Here is a 20414-nt window from a genome sequence, read left to right as displayed (position 1 = left end):
CAATCAAAAAATCAATACGTGCTTTTAGGTATGCCAAAGCACCGCGATAAAACGGCATTTTGTAGAGGAGCGTCCGTATCCTCTGTGCAAACAGCCCCTCTGCTCACACCCCCTCCGTCAGGCGCAGAGAGGGTGAGAGAGAGAGAAAAGCAAACAGTCAAGCACCGCACGGAAAGCATATCTTATATTATTGAGGAGTTTTAGTTAATATGTAATACATGCTCTTGATTGGGTAGTTTCTAAGCCATCCGCCAATAGCGTCCCTTGTATGCAATCAACTGGGCAAACAAACGGAGGAAGCATGTACCATAAATTAAAAGACCCATTGTCCGCATAAATCCGCGAACCAGCGAAAAATCCGTGATATATATTTAGATATGCTTACATTTAAAATCCGCGATAGAGTGAAGCCGAAAGTCGGGTTTATATAGTGAGGGATTACTGTACACTTAAAAACACTGCTTTCCTTTCACAACAACAATCTTTTTCATGTACTCTTTTTTTGTATAGATAGATAGATAGATAAATAGATATATAGATCTCTCTCTCTCTGTTATAATAAAAAAAATCTTGGGAGACGAGACTTTTTATCCTGCAACGAGAGGTGATCTTTTGAAGAGACTTTTTGGAATGAAGTCCCGTGAGACGGAGACTTCTAACATGAGATTCTTTCAAGTAATGTCATACTTACAACCTTTGGAAGCAAGTCAACAGTTCAAAGGAATGATACTCTAAAAGATGTATTGGTGATAATTTTAGGTCTTTGCAGTGAATTATTGTGAGACTGCCTCTGCTCCTCGAAGAATGGGATTTAGAGATGCAGACAAACCCTGGAGGGAGCACATTATTTAGATGAAAATAATCACCCTTTTGCTGTAAGATGTAAACAATCCATCTTAGTTTGTATAATAAAATCAGCAGAGCTTTGTTAGAGATAGATCATGTGTTAAATAATGCAAACGTCAAAGTGTCTATGGCCAAATGTATCAGTGATTTTCACCAGAGGAATCGACACGTTATAATCAACACCTCGCTCAAAAATATGCGGACAATAGCATCCTTCAGACCAAAGTGAAGCAGTAGACCAGTTGTTACTCCTGCTGAGACAAAAACAATGAAGTGAATATACTTTGGAGAATTCCACGGTGCAGCAGGCGATTCATAGTTTGTTCGAAGTCGGTGAGTGTTTTAGTTTAGCAGAGTAGGCATAGTAATCCATGACAAGCAGTTGAGGTTTATCATAGTAGATTTTCAAAAATCACCTAAGCAAATTCCAAATTGGCAGCTAAGCAATATAACCCTTCTGTACTTACTTGGCCCAATTAAAATAACACGTTAACCAGTAGACCATCACTTCTGGGATTTCCACAAGTACTCAGCAATTAACAAGGGAAAGTTTCCACCACCTATTCATCAAAGCTAGATACTTGAGCAGGGAATCGGTGAGAAACTTTCCACTTACCCACACAGATTGCAGCCAGCACAGAACAGAACAGTTCTGCTAGGGTTGTGTTAAGGCTGAAAGAAACCAGGGACAGGAATACGTTATATCAGTTTAAAAAATGAGTAAAAGACAAATAGAAAAAATACACAAACAGCACCGGGGAGCAACGGCAGACAGAAACACCATTGTTCACTTCTGGTTCCGGTAGTCTCCACCTACAATGCTGTGTTTTGACTTAAAGGGTACTGTACAAAGAGAATAATCAACACACAGTACATAATGGCACATACAGTAGGTCCGGAGGTGAGAATGATTGATAACAAACTTATGCCAACAGAGTGTCCAAGCTTGTGTTACCTTATACGCTGCACCACACAGCACTTTTAAATTGCATTGCTCATTCTATTGCCTTTGGAGCAGTTTGGAAGTGTTGTGCAGCTGCTGTTATGCCTTTTACTTGCAGTTCCTAAAATTTCAATAGAGACACATCCCGCCCTCTACCATGATCTCCCCTACTGCTTAAATTCAAAGGTTTATTGAAGAAATGGATTGTAAATGGTAGGTGCCAGCTTATGTGTTATTTGCATCCTCTTATCTGTTAAAAATTAGTGGGAATATCGGTCAGATCCTCACATAGGTGGGATTTTCCACTTGTGGGCATTGTGTCAGTGCGCAAATAATTTTTGATTTTGGAATTACAAATTTGGGATGCCCAACCAACATGACTTTTTTTAATGTTTTCAATTCCCATTTTTTATTGTGACAGCAAACATCCCTTCATGCCTCATTCTTCTTTGTTTTTGTAAATCATGTAAGGAGGACTTTTAACCCTTGTGTTTATGCCTTGGAACACTAGTGACCCATGATGTTTTGTTTACAGCTGTAATGGTGTCATATGTTACAACAACAACATTTATTTATATAGCACATTTTCATACAAACAAATTGTAGCTCAAAGTGCTTTATTAATTAACATAGAATAAATAAGGTCCGATGGCCAGGGTGGACAGAAAAAACAAAAAAAATAAACTCCAGAGGCTGGAGAAAAAAAATAAAATCTGTATTGATTCCAGACCAAGAGACCGCCCAGTCCCCCCTGGTTACAGTGTGAGTGCAGTTCCCAAAGTAATGCCTGATAATTTTCACCTACAACCATTTAGTACCTGAAATATACCAAAATACTTTTGAATGATTTTATTATAATTATTTGCTTAAAAAGAATCTGGCTGCTAGCGACTCAAAGTAAAATGCCAGTATTTTTACATGTTCATTTTAAGTGCTTCATTTGTAAACGGCGCTCGAAGAAAACATACTTTTTACCTATCTCTTTGGCTTTATATATGTTCATTACAGTTGCATTTCTGTCTTGTTGCTTATTATGTAGGTATGCACATGTTTAGAGAGGCAAGGGATTAAAGAAGTACTGCAAAGCTTTTTCAGCACCACAACTCTTTGAAAGTGTCCCGTCATTGATGGCGATGATGAGTAAGAGTGTGACTCAGAAGCAGGCAGCCAGAAGACAAATGATGAACAATACAGAATGAGGCAGTGCAGAGTGATCATTCATGATCTGATACTTCAGAAGTTTGTTGACAGGAAATTACAGATGGGCAGAGCTCAAATGAGGAAGAGGAGGAGAATGAAGATGAAGGTGGGAAAGTTGCTGCAGCAGCTGCACAGAGTGAAACAGCTCAAGCCATGTCACCTTAGAGAGCTTCTTACAAATGCAGAAGTGGGCAAGAAACACAGAAGATGCCACGTATATTCAGTATCACTCGACTGCAAAACAGTGCAAATCATGTCACATTTTATTTGTTACATACAAATTATGTATGTAGTATAATATGTATTGAAATGACTGTGCCTTTGAGAAGAATATGACAATAATATGACTTTATAAACCTCAAAAATAATTTTCAACTGCAATAAAAAAAAAGTTAATTTGATATAAGAGAGTTAATATAAGGACATCATGTAATTCTAGACACTTTTTTTATTCAAAATCCATATGGACTATGGAAAAGACTCCTCCCAAATCTTTCAGAATTAGACTTTGAACAGTAGTGTCCTTTTACCTGCCTGAAGTATGGAATAGAGGCAGTTGTTGGGATGACTGGTATCATTGATAATTTTCTTTTCCCCAGTCTTACTTCACATGGTGTATATGTCCTCAAAATTAGAAAGTATATACCCAGTCATGCATTCAGGTGATCTACCATTATCTGTGGATCCTTGCAGTCCTTTTGTATGCTGTTCCCAAACCAGCCAGTAATACTTCCTCTCAGGATACCTTCATATGTGAATGTGTAGAAGTTTGCAAGGTCAGTCTTAAATCCCTGAGGCATCTGAAATGATAAAGACAATGTTGTGCCTTCTTTACCAAGATATCAGTTTGTTCTTCTTTGATGTGGACACCAAGGTATCTATCTGATAGTGCTCAGTCTCTCCACCTCAGTGCTGTTACTTTTGAGTGGGTGGCTGTACTGTTTTCTCCCAGAGTCCATAGACGGCTCCTTTGCCTTGCTGAAATTCAGGTGTAGAGTATTGTCCTGATACCAGTACTACAGACTCGGCACTTCATCCTGGTAAGCCTGCTCATTGTTGTTAGGTATTGGGCCTACAACAGCTTGACCATGATGTTATTGTCCCTCTGCACAAGACTCTGGCACTGGGGTTCTCAACGTCGGTCCTGGATACCCCCTGTGGCTGCAGGTTTTTGTTCCAACCAGATTACTAATCAGTGACAACACCTTATAGCACTGATCTCATTTAATTAGATGGTATTTTTTTTTTCTTTTATTTGACATTCAGAAAAGCATAGCAGCATGATTTTTACATTTATAAGACATTTATAAATATTTCTGCTTTTGCTATAGATTTAAATGCTTAACTGTCTTTTGTTAATTTCATTATACTTTGCACCTTCTCTGTGCAGTTTTTCCCCCTTCATTGTATCTTAATAATTACAACTTAAAACGAGCAGAGCAGACACCCAGGCAAACAACACTGAATAATCAAAGGCGGCAGCTACTTTAGAGACAGACCCACTGATTAGCAAATAATGGATTAATGAAACAATTAGAACACCTTGAAAGTCGAATGAAAATCAAGATGAAAATACTGTTAAAAAGAAAAAAAAATACATTATTCCTATATAACTGCTTGGTACATTTTAATATATACAGTGGGTACGGAAAGTATTCAGACCCCCTTCAATTTTTCACTCTTTGTTATATTGCAGCCATTTGCTAAAATCATAATTTTTTCATAAATTAATTTTTTTCCTCATTAGTGTACACACAGCACCCCGTATTGACCGACAAAAAAATAATTTTTGAAATTGTTGCAGATTTATTAAAAAAGAAAAACTGAAATATCACATGGTCCTAAGTACTCAGACCCTTTGCTCTAGCAGTAGACTCAGAAAACAGTTTACCATTGTAGTGATTACAAAAATGAATCTGAGGTCTTTGATTATTGTGCCGAGTAGCACAATATGACTATGTAATTTGTTACTTACATTTTGTAGGAAATATTAGAAGTAATTTTAAAAATGTTTTTTTTTCAGTGGAGGTGTTTAATAAATGTAATCACATGGCTGTTTGTGAGTTGATGATAAATAAATAAATTATGTGTAATTATAAAAAATATATATCTGGTCACAAATAGCCTGAGGTATGTAATAGTGTTTCCTGGAGGTTCTGTGTATAGCAGGGTGAAATAAGTAATGTCTGCATGGCATCCAGTCTGTTTGGAATTAGAGGGTGTGTCTGAATCACTACAGACCAGTGGCACTCAGTCCTAGTGGTCTTGATGCCCCCAGTTTGCATATTTCATTTTGTTATGTTACAACCTTATTCCAAAATGGATTAAATTAATTTTTTTCCTCAGAATTCTACACACAACCCCCAACATAATGACAACGTGAAAAAAGTTTACTTGAGGTTTTTGAAAATGTATTAAAAATTAAAAAATTGAGAAAGCACATGTACATAAGTATTCACAGCCTTTGCCATGAAGCTCAAAATTGAGCTCAGGTGCATCCTGTTTCCCCTGATCATCCTTGATATGTTTCTGCAGCTTAATTGGAGTCCACCTGTGGTAAATACAGTTGATTGGACATGATTTGGAAAGGCACACACCTGCCTATATAAGGTCCCACAGTTGACAGTTCATGTCAGAGCGCAAACCAAGCATGAAGTCAAAGGAATTATCTGTAGACCTCCGAGGCAGGATTGTCTCGAGGCACAAATCTGGGGAAGGTTACAGAAAAATTTCTGCTGTTTTGAAGGTCCCAATGAGCACAGTGGCCTCCATCATCTGTAAGTGGAAGAAGTTCAAAATCACCAGGTCTCTTCCTAGAGCTGGCTGGCCATCTAAACTGATAGATCGGGGGAGAAGGGCCTTAGGGAGGTGACCAAGAACTTGATGGTCACTCCGTCAGAGCTCCAGAGGTCCTCTGTGGAGAGAGGAGAACCTTCCAGAAGGACAACCATCTTTGCAGCAATCCACCAATCAGGCCTGTATGGTAGAGTGGCCAGACGGAAGCCACTCCTTAGTAAAAAGCACATGGCAGCCCGCCTGGAGTTTGCCAAAAGGTCCCTGAAGGACTCTCAGATCATGAGAAACAAAATGAGACAAAGATTGAACTCTTTGGTGTGAATGCCAGGCGTCACGTTTGGAGGAAACCAGGCACCACTCATCACCAGGCCAATACTATCCCTACAGTGAAGCATGGTGGTGGCAGCATCATGCTGTGGGGATGTTTTTCAGCGGCAGGAACTGGGAGACTAGTCAGGATAAAAGGAAAGATGACTGTAGCAATGTACAGAGACATGCTGGGTGAAAACCTGCTCCACAGCGCTCTTGACCTCAGACTGGAGCAACGGTTCATCTTTCAGCAGGACAACGAGCCTAAGCACACAGCCAAGATATCAAAGGAGTGGCTTCAGAACAACGATGTGAATGTCCTTGAGTGGCAAAGCCAGAGCCCAGACTTGAATCTGATTGAGCATCTCTGGAGAGATCTTAAAATGGCTGTGCACCGACGCTTCCCATCCAACCTGATGGAGCTTGAGAGGTGCTGCAAAGAGGAATGGGCGAAACTGGCCAAGGATAGGTGTACCAAGCTTGTGGCATCATATTCAAAAAGACTTGAGGCTGTAATTGCTGCCAAAGGTGCATCGACAAAGTATTGAGCAAAGGCTGTGAATACTTATGTACATGTGGTTTCTCAGTTTTTTTATTTTTAATAAATTTGCAAAACCTCAAGTAAACTTTTTTTCACATTGTCATTATGGGGTGTTGTGTGTAGAATTCTGAGGAAAAAATGAATTTAATCCATTTTGGAATAAGGCTGTAACATAAAATGTGGAAAAAATGATGCACTGTGAATACTTTCCGGATACACTGTATATAATAGCATCCTAATTATACTTTTTTGTATTTTTCTCATTTGTCTGAGGAGACATGCAAGTACAAATTTCATTGTACTATATACAAATGTCTAAAGTTAAAAACTTGGTATGCTGTTATTTATTGGATTTAACACAATTTAAATAATGTCTTTTGGCACACATGCATTTAAAACTAGTATTTATCTTTGCTAACTTTGTGTTCATTTTATAACTGTAAACCCTTAACATTGGTTTCACTATGTATTTCTTCTGAATCATTAGGTACCCTAGTGTCAGATATTAAATGCTCAGAAATATTTTTGTCAAGGTCCGGGAATGAGCTGATGTTATAATTTACATTATTTTTTTATGTTCACTCTACTTGGATTGCTTTCACTGCACTTATTTTTCTAAGTTATTATTTTCACCACTCTGCGACAAGTTTGATTGCAAGTAATTTACATAGCAGAAGGACAACATTAAAAAGAAAAATTGAATTAACATTCACTGACTCTTGCTTTTGCAGGAAAGATTTGGGGTATATTTTTCAAACTTTCCGTAATTTATTACAGCATAGTGTATAATTATTTAAATTAAACATCTGTACTACAAAACAGTTGCTGAATTTTAGAGCACATATTATACACTATATTGGTATTAAGAAAACATGTAAGACCTGATTGTTAAAAGAAATTAGACATTTGCATGCAGTTTAACTCTTAAAACTGGACTTTTACAGTACATCATCAATCAAATTTAGATCATCTTGCTGCTATGCATTTTCATATTCCAATATTTAAAACCTACACAGTACATTATCAATTAGATTTAATTACACTGACATATGCTAATAGCACTTATTTCTGGTTTAAAGGGGACAGCAAAGCTAACATACATCTTGTTGTAGAATCTGTCTAGAAAAAAAGAATAAAAAATGGGCACACATTGGCTGTATATTTGGTGATTAATGAACTTCTGTAGCAGTAAATTTTCCTGTAATCAATTATTTTATCATGAGACTTTCTTTTTATGGTACAGACATCTGTTAAGTACTTTCAGAACATAGTAGAATCTTTTAAAAAAAAAAATCTATACAGTCTTTGCAAAACTTCTGAATTTTATAGCTGGACTTTTGGCATTTGTTGTGTTTTATTTGCTTACATTATCAAAAAAGTATTTTGTTCCCTTAACATTCATGTAATGTTAACTTAACCTTATACTCTTCTTCCCTTTGATTTAACCTTACTGATGTCATTCTGTCAGGATGTACTCAGTAACTGTTTTGGCAGCTATGATTATTTGTCCCAGTATTATTTTTTTTAGTACCAATATTCGCTGTTTCTGCCAGACACTTTTTCTTAGAAACATTGGTATGTCACAGATAAAAACAATAAAACGAAATGCATCCTGTTTAAGAAGCAACCTTAAGAAAATGTCTTTTAAAGAACAAATACAATTGAAAGTTTAAGATAACACTGGCACTTCAAGGCTACGTGAATAGGTGATGCTGAAAGTGGTGATATTGCATATTGAGTAAAACTAATTGGAGTGTCCCTTATGATATTTTTTTGTTATGTGCACTTTACTGTTGTTTTGAATATTACTCAGTTATTTTTATAGGAACAAGAACTCTGTGTCTGAAAAAGGACACTTGTCAATTATCCTGCTTATGTTAGGTATCATGCCATTAAAAGTGTTCAGACCTTAACCACGTTTTCACATAAATAATTATCACACCTTTGGAATTTGTATTTGTAAATCAAACACTTTTTTCATAGTGCTTCTGAAAACAATTATAAACCAATTAAAAAAAATAATTCTAAATACTGAAATATTTTGTAAGGATTCATTCCCCCATTCAGTATTTTGCTGAATCACCCCTCACAGTAATTACAGAGAGTATTTTTTTGAGATTTCGCTGTTAATTTTGCACAATGTGGAGATCTTCATATTCCTCCATGTACAATTGTTCAAGCTATGCCAGGTTAGTTGAGGAGCAGCAGTAGACAGCAATTTTTGAGACTCATTCTGAGTGAGCCATGTAAAGACATTGGTTTTCTTCATTTTAAGACACTTACAGTATTTGTTATTCTAAAAAGTAGGCTCATCAACCATGGTCCTGTTGAAAGAAAAATATCCTCTCATTTTAAGGTTTCCAGCTCAGGGAAACAGTTTTCCCTCTAGAGCTGTCTGTGTTACCAACATTCTTCCCATCAGTCCTGAGAAGCTTACCATTTCCTGCTGCTAAAAAGCATTCCCACAGCATGATGCTGTCACCACCACATTTTACTGTGTGGATGGTGTTACCTGACTCAGGTACAGTATTACATTTTCAACTCACATATCATTAAATGTCCAAGCAAGCCATAAGTTCCCCTTTAGTCTCATCAGATCACAAGAATTTCTGCCATATTTTGTTCGATCTTCCAAGTAACATTTTGAAAATTTTTACAGACCAGCTTTTTTTTTTCCAGCAAGTTTTTTTTCCTTACCACTGTTACATAAAGGTCTTTTTTTGTTCAATGCCTTAGAGACTATTGAGCTGTGAACATCCTTTTTAATAGCAGTTGTTGTCTCCTGAAACTTAGTCAAAGCTACAGTTGATTACAGTAGCTTCTCTGTTTTTGTTTGATGACTAAATTTAGAGGGATGGCCTGACCTAGGCAATGTTACTGTAGTTGCATATTGTTTTTCCCCAATTCAAGAGGCCCTTGATATGGGCTTGTACCCTCTTACTGATCCCTACTTTTCTTATTTGTATTGAGTTTTCTTTTATCTTCATTTTTTTTTGCATTGTTTAAAATCCCTACCATTCTGTTGGACCATAGGGACAGAGAGGCAATTTTTCTTCACTAATTAATTGACAGCATGTGATTCATCCTTTTACAACACAGGTAGAGACAATTTAACAAACTTGGTCAGTTGATAATATAATACGCGGCACCTGATCAAAGTTGGTCTTATAACAAATATGAAAACTTTTTACATCTCTTAATTTTTCTTTTTACCAAATTGTTGAAAATATTTTGATTTGTTTCAATTGACTGTTTTTTTTTAGATCAGATACAAAAATGTTTCTGTAAAATTTTGAAGGTTTAGAATCTGAGATGATAAAATTTAAAAATAGTTTTTGGGGACTGAAAACTTTTGCAAGACACAGTATCCTCCATTTCTGATATAATTACAAAAAAAAAATTGACTACACATAAATGTTTCCCCTTAAGTAGCTATTCATCCTGTGATCTTTATCTCATGAACCTATGTATACGGTCAGTACTTTCTTGGATAAATGCATATATATGCAGACATATAAAAACACTTTTCAGAGGGGGTACTCTTTTCCTATCTTCAGTTTCTTCTGCTTGTGCATTTTCTTGCCGAAACGTTTCCCTTGAGACTATTTTTCTGTCAAGTAATATCAAAAGATTATTTTAATGAGGCTATGTTTAAAAATTGTATCTACATATTTATGCATAGAAAATCACAAATTTTATTACCCTAACTTAGGCTATATGTTTAATAAATGTCAAGTTTTGTAGAAGTAGGTTTTATGGTTTTCATGTGATACTTGAACAGAGAGAAGTTCAACTTTATAAATATTGATTAATTCATGCAAAAGCTTACTGATAGTTGTTGCTGCTCTTTGGAAGAACTGAGTTTCAGATCACTGTCAAATATTTATAGGCTTTTAGTTTTGGAGTCTTTGATGAAAGCAATTCAGTTTGAAATTGCTTTTTGTATGTAATGTTTCTATTTTTTTGTCTGTGCAAATGTATACAAATTGAAAACAATTAAACCTGAGATTACGTACACATGTCCGTCTTAACTAATTGGGGGGCTTTATTAAATCCTTAATTCTAGAATTAAATGTTTTGAAAGTCTCATTTAATGACTGATTATTTTAACCTTTTAAATTGCTTTATGGTTTTGTTAAGCAGTAGGTAAACATTTATTTGTATTTATTGATACTTCTAGAATATTAAAGTTAAGTACCTCTTTCAATTTCTCTCCCCATTTTGCTCTGGTGTGCTTTTCTCAAGGAGACATCAAACAGATCAGGTCTGATAGCTAAGGAAATTGGCAGATCCCTTAAAGTAGTTCTAATGAAGGAAGTTAGTTGCTATGTAAATTGATAGGTGAATTAGATGACTGGTGAAAGTCTCTTGATCATGCTGTAAATAGGACTTCTAATATTGTGTTGGTGCCAGTTTCCTAGAAAAAGTAGGTGCTCCTCTAGTAAAGCATTGTTACTGTTAACGGCCTGCTTCATGTTCAAGGCCTTATAGTTACAAGTACGTAGATCTTGAAGAAAATACTTACAAATTTGTAATTATTGCAGTGACTCGAAACTCTTTATTATCTGTTGGAATTGCTGTTAATTGTTTGTTTTGTATTATGGTGGTAATTTATTAATAGTTTTCAAATGATGTTTAATCCAAGCAATACATAAAATAAAATATATTTTATTCACGATCAATTGAAAGGGTATTATGTATTCTTACCTCATTTATAGGGCTATCTTCCAGCCAATGTTGAAAGAAGAGAAAGCACACTGCAGAGAAAGCGGAAAGAATATTTTGGGTTTATTGAGCAGTATTATGACTCAAGAAATGATGAACATCATCAGGACACATACAGACAGGTATTTGGAAAATTAGTGTCTTTTTATTGAAGGCTTTGGACTAGTGTGTCTTAGAGGCATCCATATTTAGCTAAATTAATACTGATTGAGTTATTTTCATTTTTTATGCCCTATGTCAATGTGTATAACTTAATGTTTGACTGTTTTTGTTCATTTTTCTTATTTTGTAAAATATATCAAACTGACTGTGATTCTAAACTTGTTGTACAGCAGGTATTTGAAATAATTTTGATATTGTTATTATTACATATTATTTTGGCTAATGCCTTTTTCCAAGACAGCTTTCAACAAATAAGAGATACAATTTCCAATTGGTAACTTTTTTATTTTTTTCTAATAGGTGCATTGGCAGGTAAAGTGACTAGCTAATAGTCATGGTGTTATTAGTGGGATTTGATCCCAAAGCCTCGGTGTTTGAAGTCAATAGATTTAACCATTACGTCACACTGCTATGCCTGTTCTCATATGGACTTCTGTCAGTTTTTAAAGACTGAAAATACAGTGTTTGAAAAATACTTCTGGCTAGAGATGAAATACGTTTTAAAAACTAACTAATATCAGTATATTTTTATGACGTATAAAATACTTTGTGAAAATACATTGTTGAATGCATTTTTTTTTTTTTGCTTTCAGTTTGACCAGTGCTTTGTAAGGCTTTATACACATACCAGCACCTAGTCACTATAAACAAATGTGGAACTTTCGTTTAAATAATATGCACATTTTTTTTGAAGGAAGAAAGAGTACCCAGAGCAAATCTGTACAAATATTAGAGGGACATGTGAATTCCACACATTCAAATGATTCTATCTTTCAGTTTTATGCTTTTACATATTAGGACTAGTGTTGATTGGTAAAATTTACCAAAGTGTTTTTCACATCAAATTTTCTGCGTTCACCAGTGACCTTATTTGCCATATTTTTCCCTGGAAATGTGCCATGAGGCAAGCTTGGCTAGACCTTTTTTCTCCAGTGCCCATTGCCATGTTGTGATGCCAGTGTGACATGTGCAGAACATTAATGCATGTGTACTGTAAGTATACTCCACCGTACACCTTGCTTTACTGCTTTATCTGCTTCACATTTGCTTTAATAATTTATGAGGTAATCAAATATGCGTACTGTCACTGCATGATCACTGGACATGAACTCTACATGCATTTAAAAAAATTTAAGGTTAAAAAACTTTCATTTAAGGGGTGCATTACGGCCATAATCAGAATATTATGAATATATTTTGTTGCTCTGCATTGATTGATTCATTTTATTTTGAGTCTTCTCTGCTGGATTAAACATGTTATACTCCTCACTGTATAGTGCAGATTGGGTAATGATAGGGAGTCAAGACTCGAGTATACAGCGATTAGTGAGGATGAGTTAATTGTAGTGATAGGAGCTTGGGAGACAGAGAGAGAGAAGTCAAGGATCCAGAGTATAATTATGTCTCAGAGAGGCACGGTGGTTAGCAGTATGGCCTCAGTTCAGTTTTACTTTACTCACTGACCTCAATGCATTTTGCTAGATTTGCAGAAATTCACCTCCTCAAGGCAAAGCAAATTCAGTATGGTTTGCTCATCACTAACATTACATAGATAACATTCATTCAGTCCTCAACAAGTTTTATTATTAGATTAAAAACTACCTCAGGTGACAAGCAGTACATTAATAGATATTAATTTGTGATTAAACACTTAACCAAACATAAGACAACATACAGGAACCTTGTGTTAAAAAAAATGCAACTTGTAAATCAGTAGTTTGTAGAAATGCCTTTAATGTTAATAACTTGAATTAATCTTTTTGTATGAGATAATCAGTTTCTTATATTTTGTTCTCCTTACAACACTTTTAAAAAAAATTTTTTTTTTTTTTAAGGTTTTCATTTTTTCACAACCCTTTTAATGTTCCATCATACCATTTAAATGGGTTGAAGTCTAAAATTTTGCTTGGTCATTCCAAAACCTTAATTTACTAAACTATTTAGTTGTACATTAGTTGATATAGTTAGAATCATTGTCTTGCTGCATAGTCTCTTTTCTGCCAAATGTCTTACATCTTTAATATTCTAGTACAGGGGTCCTCAAACTACGGCCTGAGGGCCGGATACGGTCCCCCAGGGTCATTTATCTGGTCCCCGCTGCGGCCTTGGGAGCTGCTGTATTCCCGACCGCCACTGCATCCAGTGTCATTAGCATGTGGTGACGTGATGCACTAGAGCCGAGGACGCGCCAAGCCACCTGCACCACGCTGAGGCAGACAGCTAGTAACTACTGGTGAGGACGCACCCACCCCAAAAAAGTAATAGCCATTGTGCATCCTTTTGGAAACAATGTCAAGGAAAAGAAAAAATTAACTCAGAGTGCAGGATATTCAAAGAACAGTCGACATACAATTACTTTTTCACGCATTGCAAATAGAGAGCTGTTTGTCTGTTGTGGCAGGAGTCAGTGGCTGTTTTCAAGTAATGCAATTTTCATCGACACTATGCAACTCGCCATAAAGACAAATATGATTGTTTGGTCAGACAAGTGAGAAAAAACAGTATTAAAAGTGAAAAATGGATTGACAAGTCAGCAAAATGCTTTTGTGAAGCAGCTAAATATTTCATCACTGTGAGCAAGTTTTCAAGTTTCCAAGCTAATAGCATGCACTGGCAGACCAGTCAGAGAAGAAGAATTTGTTAAAGAATGCCTTGTTTCTGTTACTAAATAGATGTGTCCAGAGAAGGCTGGTTTATTTAGTACAGGGAGTCTTTCAGGACCTACAGTGACATAAAGGATTGAAGAAATGGGGGACAACTTGCATCAGCTTTTGCAAAACTCATCAAAAAAACTTGGCTATTTTTCATTGGCACTCAATGAAAACAATGATGATCGGAATTCTGCATAACTTCTAATTTTCATTTGTGGGACAAATGATCGTTTCAAAGTCACAGAGGAGCTTGTTGTACTGCAAAACATCAAGTGAACAACAACAGGAGAGGATATCTATGAAAAGGTTTGCCAAAATGTGAATGATCTCGAGCTAGACCTCCTCATTAAACAAGTGAAGGAGGAAAACTGCCATCTCCCCATTACTCAAAAGCTGTTGGCTGAGAAACCAACAGTTGCATTCCCAAACAAAAATGTTTGGATTCACTGGAAATGTTGCAAAAGGAGTTTGAAATTAGTTTTAAAGAGCTTCATCTCCATGAACAGGGCGTACAGCTTTTCCGGAACCCATTTTCTGTTGACATTGAAATTGTTGATCCGATTTACTAAATGGAACTGGCCGAGCAACAGAATTTTGACTCTCTGAAAGATGCATTCAAGTCGAGCAACCTTAAAAATTTCTATGCATATCTCCCCTCTGAGACATATTTTAATCTCAGGAATCATGCACTTAAAATGGTAATCATCTTTGGCAGAACCTATGTCTGTGAACAGACTTTTTTCCTGAATGAAACATCTGAAATATCCAACCAGATCAAGACTAACTGATGCACACTTGGCATCACTTGTTGCAGTGACAGACATGGAACCGGACATTGACTATCTCATCTGCCAAAAGCAGGCCCACACTTCTCATTGAAATACTGGAAAGTTTTTTTATTTTGGTTAAAATTGTTCGTCATTTTAAATATTGTATTGTTCTTTCATGTTTTTTTCACAATAAATAAGATATGTGCAGTGTGCATGGGAATTCGTTCTTTTTTTTTTTTTTTTCTTTTCTTTTCCAAATTATAGTCTGGTCTGCAAACAGTCTGAGGGACCTTGAACTGGCCCCCTGTTTAAAAAGTTTGAGGACCCCTGCTCTAGTACAAAGAGGATTTTATGATGGACTCAGATTATGAGAAGTAAATTTTTTGTGACTGTCTCTGTGTGTGTGTATATGTATGTGTGTGTATGTGTGTATATATATATATAATATATATATATATATATATATATATATATATATATATATATATATATATATATATATATATATATATATATATATATATATATATATATATATATATATACATATATACATATATATATATATATATATATATATATATACATATATATATATATATATATATATATATATATATATATATATATATATATATATATACATTGAACATCTTGAAGGCATTTTTTGTAGAATGACATTTACAGAAGATCTTGAAAAGACTTTTCTTCAGTTTTCTTTGTTTAGTTGGATTACTTTAATCTCTCTGTATTGTTGAAACGGAGATGAAATAACCATTTATTAAAATGTTACAAAAACCACATGCTTTCAAAGGGTGTCCTAATGTTTTCACATGACTGTATATATACACATATACATATATATATATATATATATATATATATATATATATATATATATATATATATATATATATATATATATATATATATACACACATATACACTGAAGAAGTGATCAAAAGGTTTTGAGCTTGAATCTGAAAAAGGACTTTAAACTGTGCTGATTTTATAAGTGGCCCAAGATGAATTACATCTAGGATTTGTAGTGTTAATTTCTTGTTTTAGAATCAAAACAGCTTGGCTGCTGTAAACATCAAGTATCACTATTTTTGAATTTCTATTCCTAAAGAACAATGCACCTTTGGAGATCCATAGTCTTTTAGTCAGTATGTACCAAGAACTTCCCCTTGATATGCTATCATCAGAGGTTGGGTTGTACAGTAGAATTATGTCATGGTATTATGTTTGTCAAAGATGACAAAAAGTGTAGCAGTCCTTCAATGTACATGACAGGAAAAAATGTTGCCACCATATGACAAATAATGGTGAATTGAAGGATTGATGGTATGGTAGATAGTGGAAAGTACCGGGATTTAGATATTGGCCAGTCAAAAGTTTTCATGGACAATTACATATGAGAAAGATATACTGTATCCATGTTTGGTATGCAGAATGTTAACTCGTGAAATGAAGCTTCTCCGCATACAGTTTTTTAAGTAGAACATTGCACTAACAAATATAGACAGACATAATTTTGAGAAGAATTTCAGAACTGTGGATAAAGCTTGGTTTCAGCACTAAACAGTAATTGAAACAATGGAAGCATGTTGATTCTTCCCTACCAAAGAAATGAAACATCTAAGTCAGTTCCAGCAAGGTCATGTGCAAAATATTTTGTGATTTTGAGCATGTAGTTTATATTTACTACATTCCTCAAAAGGCGCATATACCTATTCATAGGAGATTTTGTACCAATTATGAAGTCATCACATTAGCTAGAGAAGAGTGGTTTTATAAGCAAGAAAAATATGTTTGTTTCAGTGGAATACAAAACTTTTGTGAATGTTATAACAAGCATATTAGTGTATATAGTGTTTCATTGAAAAATGAAACTACATATTTTTCTCTTTTTGGATTAACACAAAACCTTTTGATCAGTGCTTATACATGATAATATGTACTGTAACAGACCACTTTTCAGATATAATCCTTGATTTATTTATTTGTATATAGCCCATTGCATGATTTAAAGCGAGATTGAAAAAAAGGTTCTAATAATCATTGACATTTTTTGGCATATGTTACAATTAAACCTCAATATCATCCATTTTTTTTTTACCATGGCAAGAGCCAACATAGTGAACAAGAAACAATATGGTGGTGTCATACTGTATTAGCCCAAGTACACCCGTCTACAGTCTGGAGAAGTGTTTTCAAAAATGGTCTTCAAGGAAGAGTTACTACCAAAAAGCCAAAATCAAGAGACTGGAGGTGATGAACAGTAGTGGGGTAATGAGTCAAAATTTGAATTTTTTGGCACAACCAAGATCATAAAGAAAGCAAAAAGAAAAACAAAGAGTTGAGCAACAGATGAAATGGCCTCCGCAGAGCACTGATTTCAACATCATCAAAGCTTTCTGGGAAAGATGCCCAATGTCTGTAGAACCACTGCAAGTTCCCAAGATTCTTGAAACAAACTACCAGCTAATGTTCTTATAAAACTGCTCAGCAGTGAACAGAAAAGAACTAACACAGTTTTAACATTATAATTCCTGAAGCATACGAAAAAACTCTTTATCCCAGCCCACCTTAAATCCCTTTGGTCCTCTACCATCAGCGTCTTTTGTTTTGTAAATGCGTTGATCAACACAAGCAGCCTCATGTCCCATCCCCTACCTCGATGGAGCTCAGCTCGCGGGCAAAAAGTTTCTCCCAGCTTAGCCAGAGCTCCTTGTCTGCGAATGATGTGCCTGGAGTTATATAGGGTAAATAATACAATATATTGTTATTTGGAATACATGCTTTTCATGTGTGTTCCGTGTCTACAAAGATCTGGGTAAGTGTAGGATGAAAGGAAATACAATAAATGCTGAACACATACCTAAAGCAGAAACTTTGTCCATGTTATGCTATGCTAATAATGATGAGAAGTGTGAAGACCAAAGAAAAAACAAAAGCATTCGTATTACATGTGGCTGTCATTGAGCTAAAAACTCGCGCTCAAATGTCAGTTGACAGGGAATTTACACCTATTCTTGAATGGTGCAGAGGTAAGCAATGCTGCCTTATAACCTGAGATTATGATATACTAACGCCCACCTGAGAGAGTAACCACGGAACACACTGCTTTTTTTTTTCCTATGTGGGTGTGGCAATTCGTTGTATCAGCTCGTGCTCCTAACCTCTCTCTCTCTCTCTCTCTCTCTCTATTTCTATTGTACCTACGTGACCACACTGTAATACCCAAACTATTCCAAAGCATCATTTGCACTGATTTGTGTTTTTTGTATCTAACACCCTCATACACTTTTATCATAAGAGCATCCCTTTTCTACAATGGAGCGTTCGATCAGAAGAGAATATGAAGCTGGTTTTAAATTAAATGTTGTTGAAGTAGAGAAAGAAATTGGCAACTGCACTACTTCATCAAATTTCAGTGCATCTGAGAAACTGATGCATTTTACTGGAAGATGTAAAAAAAAATTTGTAATACCCGGTGTAAATTTTGGCTACTTCTAAAAGTTAACGCTTGTTTTTTTATTATTCAGTTTTATTCTCTCAGTGATGTTCACATGGTACAACGAACTTGCCTCTCCCTTTTTGATTTATACCGGGTGTTACAGACTCAAATCAAATGTATGCTTTTATTATATTGTAGAAACAATCTAGACTAATAAAAGGCAAAGCCCTCACTGACTCACTCACTGACTCACTCACTGACTCATCACTAATTCTCCAACTTCCCGTATAGGTAGAAGGCTGAAATTTGGCAGGCTCATTCCTTACAACTTCCTTACAAAAGTTGGGCAGGTTTCATTTCGAAATTCTACGTGTAATGGTCATAACTAGATTTTTTTCTCCATTTACTGTAATAGAGTTAAGCTTGAAAGCCGTGGGGGGCGGAGTTTCGTGTGACATCATTACGCCTCTCACGTAATCACGCATTACGTAGAAAACCAGGAAGAGCTACAAAAAGCACTGAAGAAAACATGCATTATATAATTAAGAAGGCAGCGAAACAATTAGAAGCGAGCGTGTGACATATAAAACCATATTCAGCGGCTCACGTGAACTGACGCAGTGCACAGACAAAAAGCAACAGTTCCAAAGAGTGCTGAACAAAAACCGAATTACACTGCTGCGCTCAAATAGACAAACCGCACGCCATGGCGCAATAGTAGAGACTTCGCCTCTAGCGCTGACGTCTGAGGTTATATTCCCGAGAGGGGATGCACTAAGTATGTGCGCGCGCTTCTCGATTCATTTTAGCCTCGCATCCCCTTGGCTTGAGACGTATGAAAAATATGCGGTTAACAGAAAGACAGATCACCAATTGAAGCTTTATGAATAATGGATACTTTATTCGCAATCAATGATTGTTTTGGTAAAGCCATACTCAGTGTATTCATCAGTGTATTCATTAGATGAACGGTAAAAAGTAAGAGCGAGGGAGGGTAACTTATTGAGGCACAGGCAAAACCACAATAGCACGCTGGCTCGATGTACTGTAGTGCGTCAACTCGATCTGAATTGCGATCACATTCGAAAAATATTTCTTTTCAAGTTCTATTTAGTCCATATGTGTCAAACTCAAGGCCCACGGCCACATCCGGCCCGGCGTAATTATATCCGGCCCGCGAGATCATTTTATATACTGTATTATTGTTATTAATGGCCGGGGATATGAAGCGCTGGTAACACAATAAACTACAGATCCCATAATGCAGCGCTTCAGCTGCCTTGCCGAACACTTACGCGTTAATCAAGTCTAGCTTATGATGCTGCAAGTTATTGCGAAGCTAGCCCACACGATGCCGAAGAGAAAAGGTGATTCTGAACATAGAGCCTTTAAAAACCGATGGGAGGCTGAGTATATGTTTACTGACATTGCCGGTAAACCCGTGTGTCTCATTTGTGGAGCTAATGTGGCTGTAATTACAGAATTTAATCTAAGACGGCACTATGAGACAAAACATCAAGATAACCTGAAAGACCTGAATGCAATGCACAAGATACAGAAAGCAGAAGAGTTAAAGAAGAATCTGACACTTCAGCAGACGTTTTTACCGTGCAAAATCACAAAGTGATTTCAAGTGAAGCTACTTTTATGGGAGACACAAATGCACCAGTGCAACTTGCCCCACTTTCCCTGTTGCCAAGTAATGTTGAACCAAGTCGGCACAACGGTGTTCCCAAATAAGCACTTTGCTGATAAACTGAGCGCACTGCGCACTGAGTTCGCACGGCGCTTTGGTGACTTTGAAGAACAAAAAAAGAATTTTGAGTTGTTTCGCAACCCATTTGCGGTCGATGTGGAAACTGCACCTGTGCAGATTCAGATGGAGGTGATTGAGCTGCAGTGTAATGGCACACTGAAGGCAAAGTACGATACTGCACGGCCCGCACAGTTTATTCACTCCATTCCCGAATAAATGCTCCAGCTCCGTCTACATGCGGCTCGAACCTTG

At 36.1% G+C, this 20414-nt stretch overlaps 1 protein-coding gene across 1 annotated transcript in view; it reads left to right on the top strand.

Annotated features, from left to right (window-relative positions):
- tbc1d22a (TBC1 domain family, member 22a) overlaps nt 1-20414 on the top strand; it is a 212609-nt gene that overhangs the window by 85955 nt on the left and 106240 nt on the right. The window contains exon 5 of the mRNA XM_039762143.1: nt 11354-11482. Coding sequence (XP_039618077.1) covers nt 11354-11482 — 129 coding nt within the window. The remainder of the gene's footprint in view (nt 1-11353; nt 11483-20414) is intronic.

This window comes from Polypterus senegalus, chromosome 8, assembly GCF_016835505.1.
Source record: "Polypterus senegalus isolate Bchr_013 chromosome 8, ASM1683550v1, whole genome shotgun sequence".
Classification (NCBI taxonomy): Eukaryota; Metazoa; Chordata; class Cladistia; order Polypteriformes; family Polypteridae; genus Polypterus; species Polypterus senegalus.
Note: the sequence above shows the minus strand (reverse complement) of the source record. Positions and strands in the feature narration are given on the sequence as shown.